A 10,429-nucleotide genomic window follows, 5' to 3' on the forward strand; every position below is an offset into this window, starting at 1 on the left:
ATTTGGAGTGAGGTGGGGTCATGAGAAAAAAATGGTGTCCCCAGAAATTATGGTGGAAGAAATGGGGTCCCTGCTGCAAAAGTTTGAATACCACTGCAGTGCAAGGCGGTACACAGAGGGTGAGAGGGAGGGAGGGAGGGAGGGAGAGAAAAAGAGGGCGAGTCATACACAGAATCATTACAGCTTAGGGAGAGAGAGGGGGCTGACTCTGATTGGCTCCATGGCTGTTTGAGTAACTAACAACACTCCTGCCCCCCAGGCAGGGGGTGGAGGAAGAGGGAGGAGTAGAGAGAGAGGGGAGAGGAGAGAGAGGAGGAGGGACTAGGGAGAGCTACTTTGGCCTCACTGTGCCGGGCAGTCGCTAACCTATGTGAGACTGAGCCCTGAAGTGTGTGTTGTGTTGTTGTTGTTGTGTTGCCTCGCTGGGACTTGAGATTGACAAATGGATTTTCTCCTGGATTCTGGCTAACATTTGATGGATTCTACGCTCTCCTCTGCCCTGAAGCCAAACCCGACAGGAACTACCACACCATCCCGGATCTGAGAACAGGAGGGGGACACACACCCCACGGAGCCTGGAGCCCATTGCCATGGCGATGACGGCCCTGTTCAGGGGCAAGTGGGGACAAAAGTCGCAGGAGCCACCTGAGAAGCAGCCCGCAGCATCGGTGCACTCCACCAACCACGAGGAAGAAGAGGAGGATGACAGGGTCATCGCCCCCATCCGCAGGAACTCTCGCTTCTACCGTTCCATGAGGAAGAAGAGGCTGGCCTCGTCAGAACAACTTGAAAGTAAGAATAGAATACTCTTCCCTTCCGCTCTGAATTTCACCAAGCAGAGGCTACCTGAGGCAGCAGGTAGCCTAGTGGTTAGAGTGTTGAGCTAGTAACTGAAAGTTTGTTAGATCGAATTCCCAAGCTGACAAGGTACAAATCTGTCGTTCTGCCCCTGAACAAGGCAGTTAACCCACTGTTCCTAGGCCGTCATTGAAAATAAGAATTTGTTCTTAACTGACTTGCCTAGTTAAATAAAGGTAAAAAAATCTGTCTTTTGTCTGCTACAGTAGAGTGTCATTAAGTTTGAGAATACAAGAACGCATTCAGTTTGAAAATATCTGGGATTCAGGTAGCATGGAATGCTGATAATCTATGTGTACAGCAGTTTTACCACAAAAAATGACTTAAAAGTATTTTTACTTAGTTACTTTACACCACTGATCTTTATATCCCATTGATGGACACAGGAACCCCTGACATCTTTCCTAAAATCATCCAGCCAGTCTGTCTGGGGTATCATTGTTGTTATTCTGTGGTGTTTTATAGACCGCAGAACAGCAGCGGTTGTATTGTTCCACAGAGAACATAGGCTTGACGGTCGGACGGTCCTGAGAGCTAATGAAAGCTAATGAAACCAGAGGAACCGGTTCCATTGTTTTATAATATGTGTTGTTTTAACAAATCTGTATGAGCGATGCCTGTTCTTCTAGCCAACCACCTTTAACCTCCAGCCTACACACTTCATATAGCCTGAGGCTGGAGAGGAGGAGAGCTGCCGTCACGGAAATACACCCTTCCCACTGTGCATAAACTGGTTGAATCAACATTGTTTCCACATAATTTCAATGTGATGACGTTGAATCAACTTGGAAAAGTGATTGGACTCTCAAAAAGTCAGCAACCCGGAAGAGTGAAATGTTTTGTTGATTTCACGTTCAATTCACATTAGTTGACAACTCAACCAGGTGAAAATCAACACTATACGTTGAACTGACGTCTGTGCTCAGTGGGTTGTTACACACCGTAATATATTGCTATTGTCAACAAAGTATTCAGATACATGAATGTATAGGCCAATGGACTAAGAACTGTGCGACTACACCAGTGCATTCTACGACAGGTATGGTATGCTGTTTTTATTTCAGCCATTCCCCTTTTTGTTTTTTTACCTCAAATAAAGGTGACACCTGTACATGGTGCAGGCTTCCAAGAATAGACAGAGACAGTTCATTTCTCCAGGACTCTTTCCTGGTCCCTGGTAGACTTTGCCCAGCCTGTGAGATAGGCTTTTAGGGTGTGAGGGACATTTCTTTATATATGACCAGTTAGGTCCGGAGAGTCAAGTGCCCTAGTTAAACAAGAGCACGTTGTAAAATTTTGTGGGAGCATTATAAAACAAGATGAAAAGAGATGATGCTCTTCAAAGACTGTAACCCTTGATATTTTTTTGAGTCAAAGTCAAACCAGTATTCAACCTCTAGTGAAAGCTGTTTACATTTTCTTTTAATTGAACCTTTATTTAACTACGCAAGTCAGTTAAGAACAAATTATTATTTACAATGACGGTCTAGGAACAGTGGGTTAACTGCCTTGTTCAGGGGCAGAACAACAGATTTTTCCCTTGTCAGCTCAAGGATTTGATCTAGCAACCTTTGCGGTTACTGGCCCAACGCTCTAACAACTAGGCTACCTGCTGCCACAAAGTTGGTTACAACTTTCAGTTTGGTAGATAACCTTGTCTTATCTGATCAATTGCTTTTTCTTATAGGAATAGTACAATTGTTGATTTACTTTTTCATTCCTCATACTCTCTCAAAACAATCTTGAATCTACAGGAATGATGTACAGTAATGGGTTGATGAGTTTAAAAAGATAAGTCGATTTTTGTGTAAACGACCTACATGAGGTGTATGGGGCTGGATTGGCTGTTCCATAGTTATTGAGGTGTTTGGGACTGGATTGGCTGTTCCATAGTTATTGAGGTGTGTGTACTGGATTGGCTGTTCCATAGTTATTGAGGTGTATGGGACTGGATTGGCTGTTCCATAGTTATTGAGGTGTATGGACTGGATTGGCTGTTCCATAGTTATTGAGGTGTATGGACTGGATTGGCTGTTCCATAGTTATTGAGGTGTATGGACTGGATTGGCTGTTCCATAGTTATTGAGGTGTTTGGGACTGGATTGGCTGTTCCATAGTTATTGAGGTGTATGGGACTGGATTGGCTGTTCCATAGTTATTGAGGTGTTTGGGACTGGATTGGCTGTTCCATAGTTATTGAGGTGTGTGTACTGGATTGGCTGTTCCATAGTTATTGAGGTGTATGGGACTGGATTGGCTGTTCCATAGTTATTGAGGTGTATGGACTGGATTGGCTGTTCCATAGTTATTGAGGTGTATGGACTGGATTGGCTGTTCCATAGTTATTGAGGTGTATGGGGCTGGATTGGCTGTTCCATAGTTATTGAGGTGTTTGGGACTGGATTGGCTGTTCCATAGTTATTGAGGTGTATGGGACTGGATTGGCTGTTCCATAGTTATTGAGGTGTATGGGACTGGATTGGCTGTTCCATAGTTATTGAGGTGTATGGGGCTGGATTGGCTGTTCCATAGTTATTGAGGTGTTTGGGACTGGATTGGCTGTTCCATAGTTATTGAGGTGTATGGGACTGGATTGGCTGTTCCATAGTTATTGAGGTGTATGGGACTGGATTGGCTGTTCCATAGTTATTAGGTGTTTGGGACTGATTGGCTGTGTTTGGGACTGGATTGGCTGTTCCATAGTTATTGAGGTGTATGGGGACTGGATTGGCTGTTCCATAGTTATTGAGGTGTATGGACTGGATTGGCTGTTCCATAGTTAGGTGTATGGACTGGATTGTGTGAGGTGGGACTGGATTGGCTGTTCCATTGAGTTATGGGACTGATTGGCTGTGTTATGGGACTGGATTGGCTGTTCCATAGTTATTGAGGTGTATGTACTGGATTGGCTGTTCCATAGTTATTGAGGTTTATGGGACTGCATTGGCTGTTCCATAGTTATTGAGGTGTTTGGACTGGATTGGCTGTTCCATAGTTATTGAGGTGTTTGGACTGGATTGGCTGTTCCATAGTTATTGAGGTGTATGGACTGGATTGTCTGTTCCATAGTTATTGAGGTGTATGGACTGGATTGGCTGTTCCATAGTTATTGAGGTGTATGGGACTGGATTGGCTGTTCCATAGTTATTGAGGTGTATGGGACTGGATTGGCTGTTCCATAGATTTTGAGGTGTGTGTACTGGATTGGCTGTTCCATAGTTATTGAGGTGTATGGGACTGGATTGGCTGTTCCATAGTTATTGAGGTGTATGGACTGGATTGGCTGTTCCATAGTTATTGAGGTGTATGGACTGGATTGCCTGTTCCATAGTTATTGAGGTGTTTGGACTGGATTGGCTGTTCCATAGTTATTGAGGTGTATGGACTGGATTGTCTGTTCCATAGTTATTGAGGTGTATGGACTGGATTGGCTGTTCCATAGTTATTGAGGTGTATGGGACTGGATTGGCTGTTCCATAGTTATTGAGGTGTATGGGACTGGATTGGCTGTTCCATAGTTATTGAGGTGTGTGTACTGGATTGGCTGTTCCATAGTTATTGAGGTGTATGGGACTGGATTGGCTGTTCCATAGTTATTGAGGTGTATGGGACTGGATTGGCTGTTCCATAGTTATTGAGGTGTGTGTACTGGATTGGCTGTTCCATAGTTATTGAGGTGTATGGGACTGGATTGTCTGTTCCATAGTTATTGAGGTGTATGGACTGGATTGGCTGTTCCATAGTTATTGAGGTGTATGGACTGGATTGGCTGTTCCATAGTTATTGAGGTGTTTGGACTGGATTGGCTGTTCCATTCCATAGTTATTGAGTTGTATGGACTGGATTGTCTGTTCCATAGTTATTGAGGTGTATGGACTGGATTGGCTGTTCCATAGTTATTGAGGTGTATGGACTGGATTGGCTGTTCCATAGTTATTGAGGTGTATGGGACTGGATTGGCTGTTCCATAGCTACTGAAGTGTATGGGACTGGACTAGCTGTTCCATAGCTACTGAAGTGTATGGGACTGGATTGGCTGTTCCATAACTACTGAAGTGTATGGGACTGGATTGGCTGTTCCATAGCTACTGAGGTATATGGGACTGGATTGGCTGTTCCATAGCTACTGAGATATGGGACTGGATTGGCTGTTCCATAACTACTGAAGTGTATGGGACTGGATTGGCTGTTCCATAACTACTGAAGTGTATGGGACTGGATTGGCTGTTCCATAGCTACTGAGGTGTATGGGACTGGATTGGCTGTTCCATAGCTACTGAGATATGGAACTGGATTGGCTGTTCCATAACTACTGAAGTGTAGGGGACTGGTTTGGCTGTTCCATAACTACTGAAGTGTATGGGACTGGATTGGCTGTTCCATAGCTACTGAGATATGGGACTGGATTGGCTGTTCCATAACTACTGAGGTGTATGGGACTGGATTGGCTGTTCCATAACTACTGAAGTGTATGGGACTGGATTGGCTGTTCCATAGCTACTGAGGTGTATGGGACTGGATTCGCTGTTCCATAGCTACTGAGGTGTATGGGACTGGATTGGCTGTTCCATAGCTACTGAGATATGGGACTGGATTGGCTGTTCCATAACTGCTGAAGTGTATGGGACTGGATTGGCTGTTCCATAACTACTGAAGTGTATGGGACTGGATTGGCTGTTCCATAGCTACTGAAGTGTATGGGATTGGATTGGCTGTTCCATAGCTACTGAAGTATATGGTACTGGATTAGCTGTTCCATAGCTACTGAAGTGTATGGGACTGGATTGGCTGTTCCATAGCTACTGAAGTGTATGGGACTGGATTGGCTGTTCCATAGCTACAGAAGTGTATGGGACTGGATTAGCTGTTCCATAACTACTGAGGAGTGTGAATGTAAACTGAACTCGCTGTTCTGTGAGTGTAATAAATACAACAGGTGTTCAGTGGAGTGTGTGGTAGATGTGTGCCCATAGTATTAAATGGCCTTATTTTGTCCAAGCTGGTGGGCTATTGCATCACGACTTATTAGAAGACTAATGGCCAATGTAATGCATAATACCTCCAGCAGTCTTTAAGTACAAAGTCTGTTTTGAAAGAATTTACAAATTGTCACTGGAATCCTGCTACAAGTCCCTGAACAGGGATAGATTATCTCAAAGGATTCTATTATATTTTCTATATAGAACATCATGTGACTTTGGCCTATGTGGTGTTAGATCAGCAGAAAAGGGTGGTGCTTTGCAACTCCACTGAACTGAAGCATATAATTCCTGACTTAATGGGTGGGTAGATCTTCGGTTACAACAATAACATTGAGCATATGGAAGCACTTGCCCCCGAATAAGCAGGTGGTAATCTCAGAAAAGCAGAGGGGAATTTACCTGAGTTTGAAGGCTAGCTATCTCCATCGGTCATATCTTTGGGACATCCCTGCCCCATTGAAGTTGAAATTTAAAATGGTTAAGGTAAGGGTTAAGATTATGGTTAAGGTCAGGGTAAGGGTAGAGGATTCGCACAGCTGTTTATCAAGAGCTTATAACTGACTAATTCAAATGTCACTGTGTGAGTGTTCTCATGAGATAATCAGTCTCTTAACTCGCCCTCTTAATGCCAGTTTGCCAGAGGGAAATCAAGTGCTTGCAGGTCTGGGCGGTGTTAGTCAGTGGTGCAGCAGCTTATATAGAACCAGAATGGAGCTGCCAGGCAAACAGTGCCATTGAAAAACAATTCCTAAGTAGACTAGTTTAGCACTGGGAGGAAAACCCAGTTATTCACGTGTCCCAGGGTACAGTAATCAGCTGAAAACACACTCTCTCTCAATCCAACTCAGGAGACTCCCCTAGCAACACATTCTTCTGTCTAAAGTGGGTTTCAAAGTCATGACTACCTGCATATCAGCCCTGTACTCTAAAGAGTCACTGTGTGTGTGTCTGTCTGTGTTTAATATAGGAAAATAGAGATAAAGTACTTTAATATCCTTGTCCCTAACTCACTGTTCACTCTTTGCCCACTCACCCTTTTCCCTTAAACCCTTACTTATCATCTCTCTCTATCTCTCTTTCTCTCTTTCTCTCTCTCTCTCTCTCTCTCTCTCTCTCTCTCTCTCTCTCTCTCACCATCTCTTTTTTTCTCTCACTCTCCCTCTTCCAGGCCCTGCAGTCTCTCTGAGGCCTGGTCCAGAGCCCAGCCCAGGCAGCAGGTCAAGCAGCAGCTCCCTCTGTGTCCCTGATCTCCAGAAACCTTTGCAATCTCCCCGGGCACAGCGGTGAGCCTTGCCGTTAACCCAGCCCAGACTGATTCAAACACACACACACAGACACTCACATGCAGACACACACTCAAACTGAAGAGCAACCAGGAGCAACCATTGTCTTTTATGAGCTGCTTTTCCATTGAGTGACATGTGAGCCTAGAGCAAGACAATACAGGACACTGTTCTTTGTTGCATATATTGTGTAAAGGAATATCAGTGTTCTGAATGCGCTACAGTTATATTTACATGTTAGTCATTTAGCAGACACTCTAATCTAGAGCAATTTACAGTATTTAGTGCATACATTTTCATACTATTCCGTTACTCTAATACAGTTAGAGTTAAATTTGCCTCCTCATCTTCAAGAAGAGATATCACTCTTGCTTATTGTTATTGCAGCTGCTTATTACTGTGTACCTCTTGTATGTAGTACGCCAACCTCTCCACGCCAACTCCATTCCGGAACTGCGTTGCCGAGCAACGGGGAGCTCAGGAGCCCACACACACTTACTAGTCCGGCCTCTTCCCCTCTTTGGACTAGGAGAGGAGGAGGAGGGGGAGGAGGAGGGAGGAAGGGTGCAGATGCTTCTCCAGCTAGTGGTCAGTGTGGAGGGGGCTCCACTTCCTCCTCCTCTGTTTCTAGCGCTCGGTTGTACCGGACACACGGCATGCACACACACACTGAAGACATGGAGAGCCTCTCAGAACGCACTGCAACCGCCTGCTCCGTACGGGAGCCCGGAGGGGGGACACAGTCACCGCAACCAGCGGAGGAGGAAGTCAATGAAGAGGGCATCAAACTCAGGTAAAAATATGTGGAGTGGAGTGGGGTGGGGGAGAGAGGAACTGTTGGGTTCCGCAATAGTTGATAAGTGGTAATTATGTGCTAATTGGTAATTGATTATTGAAAGTGCAGTATGTTGCAGGTGATGTATTTCTGTGTAATAATATGCTGAAGAGGCTTTTTGAAGAGGTGCTCAGTGAAGTACTAACAGTGTGTAGTGAGCTAGGCGGGCTGGAGATAGATGTGTAGTCCTCTCATTTTTCTTGCCACATTTCAATAAGTGTGTCGAGAATAAGAGGAAGTGGGAGTTGCAGCATTTCTGCACCTTCTATCAAACCCATCTTGGTAGAAAAAAGGAGTCCCTGGTTAAAATATTGGGGCATGAACACATGTCTTATTTTATGAGAATGTGTCTTTTAAAACACATATTAATGATCTTGAGGATGGACTCTCTCATAATATGTGGAGAACCAGAATTTCTAGATAGTCTGTTGAGATGTGAATATCTAATATTTCTAATGTGGTGTTAGTCAACCCACACAAAATTAACAGATTATATTTGACAATGTGAAATGAAGTGTTCTCAATCTGACTCCCATAGACCTCCGGATGATCCAATGAGTGTCCTTGAATTGTTGTAAATTATAGGATGAATAGTGGTTTGTCGTTGACTTCAAGGCATCTCCTTTCTCATCTCTCATCTTCATTTTTCTATCTTTCTTTCTCTCATTCTCTCTATTCAGGTTGGTGAGCAACAGGGAAAGAGCGAGCTCAACACCATTGAAAGTAGAACCCATCTGCTACAGTCTCAACATTGTCAAGAACGTTGGTGAGAAAAATATAGACAGTAGAACTGTCAATTCCACGCAAGGTGGAGGCAACATATGTATTCCACCCACACTACAGTCTCCAGAGCTGCTGCTGCTGTACTGACATAATGACCTTCTCTGTTCCACCACCTACACACGCACAGGTGGTGGTACACACAAACATATGCACACACACACACACACACACACACACACACACACACACACACACACACACACACACACACACACACACTGCTGTTAACAACAACATATCCCATAATATTGCCTTAAAAATAACAAGATTTGCCTGAAGTTGCATCCATCTATCACTTAAAACTTCACTGTGCATCCATCAAGGTTGAAGGCTGAGTTTAGTGTGTGGTGGGGCTCTGTTCTCTGTAGTTATAGTAATGGGTATAGATGAGTTGAGATACTGATGTTCAGAGCAGTGTCACACCTAATCTGTGGATGTAAATAAATGGATGTCCTTTGAAAGGATGCATTAATGGAATAACTCAGCAGAAAGTGCTTTTTGTCAACATGTTGGTTCAAGCATGCCTCCGTCTTTCTCCTCTCTCAATCTCACCCTCTCTCTCCATCTCTCGCTCTCCCTGTCTTCTATAGCCCTCTTTCTTTTCTTCTTATGTAAGTGTCAATACCATACGCCCACCTATAGTAGGTGAGCATTTGAATTTGACTGAGGGGGCTTATGCAACCATTTCCTGTTGTTCAACATGACCTTAACGTCTATGTAGTGTGAGAGGACAGAGCATACACATGCACACACGCACAGTGCTAATGTTCTCCTCCGCAACTAACCACCCTGCTTATCAATGTGCAAGTATCCAGCCCTCTTTCACCTGAAACTGGCTGAGAGAGATGTAAAGAGAAAGAAAGGAGAGGACTGATAGAGAAATGTGAAGAAGATGAGATCCGTTATTTCAAATGAGATGAGATCCATTCTTTCCAAATTGACTCTACACAATAACTAATGTAGTTACAACTCCACGATGTCACACAAATATGAAGGGAACGTTTTAGTTCTGGGTCACGGGGGTCAGTGTAAAGACAACAAAGAGTGGTTGTGAGTTATAAGTTTGATTCCCCCATGGGCCACATATACTGTGTGATGTGGCCTCAGACTAAAGTTCTGCTAAATAACCCTAATAATATTTTATTGTTATCAAACAAACATGACCATGTGCTCATTTTGTCCCTTTTTGTCCCTCCAGCCTTCCTGTACCAGGAGTACCGGGACACATCCAAGCAGCAGGAAATCGAGCAGCGACGGCAGCAGGATGGGTTGACCTCGGGGGTCAGCGCGGGGTTAGGGGTGACGTCCCCACCGGCCCTGCAGCTGCAGCTGAGGAACAACTCTCGCTCTCTGAGTCTGTGGCAGAACCTGGAGGTCGTGCAGCAGAGCGGCCTGCTCACCCAGCTACCGCAGAGAGAGGTCATCATACAAGAGGTGAGGGGTCAAAGGCCATACAGTAGAGAGAGAGAGAGGTAAAAGGTTATACTGGAGGGTGAAAGGTCAGAGAGGTCTTACTGGATGGTGAATGGTAAGTGAGAGCCTTACATGACCTGTGTCCTTGCTCTGTTCTCAAGGCCATGTTTGAGCTGGTGACCTCAGAGGCATCCTACTACAAGAGTCTGGAGGTGCTGGAGACCCACTTCCTGAAGAACCCTGTGCTGGTCAACACACTCAGCCAATCAGACATG

The 10,429-nt window shown here is 44.6% G+C and overlaps 1 protein-coding gene across 2 annotated transcripts in view; it reads left to right on the forward strand.

Moving 5' to 3' along the window:
* Positions 1-10,429, forward strand: part of LOC112267264 (ephexin-1) — a 30,693-nt gene that overhangs the window by 1,249 nt on the left and 19,015 nt on the right. Inside the window, exons 2-7 of one of the 2 annotated variants that reach the window (XM_024445511.2) lie at positions 506-792; positions 7,009-7,123; positions 7,542-7,916; positions 8,639-8,724; positions 9,940-10,175; positions 10,316-10,429. The exon at positions 10,316-10,429 is cut by the window's right edge and continues 47 nt beyond it. In XM_024445511.2, coding sequence (XP_024301279.1) covers positions 591-792; positions 7,009-7,123; positions 7,542-7,916; positions 8,639-8,724; positions 9,940-10,175; positions 10,316-10,429 — 1,128 coding nt within the window. In that variant the 5' untranslated portion in view covers positions 506-590. Of the gene's footprint in view, positions 1-296; positions 793-7,008; positions 7,124-7,541; positions 7,917-8,638; positions 8,725-9,939; positions 10,176-10,315 lie in introns of those variants that run through there. The other variant, XM_024445510.2, reaches the window with a different exon arrangement.

The sequence above is a fragment of the Oncorhynchus tshawytscha genome, linkage group LG14 (assembly GCF_018296145.1).
Source record: "Oncorhynchus tshawytscha isolate Ot180627B linkage group LG14, Otsh_v2.0, whole genome shotgun sequence".
NCBI classification, from domain to species: domain Eukaryota; kingdom Metazoa; phylum Chordata; class Actinopteri; order Salmoniformes; family Salmonidae; genus Oncorhynchus; species Oncorhynchus tshawytscha.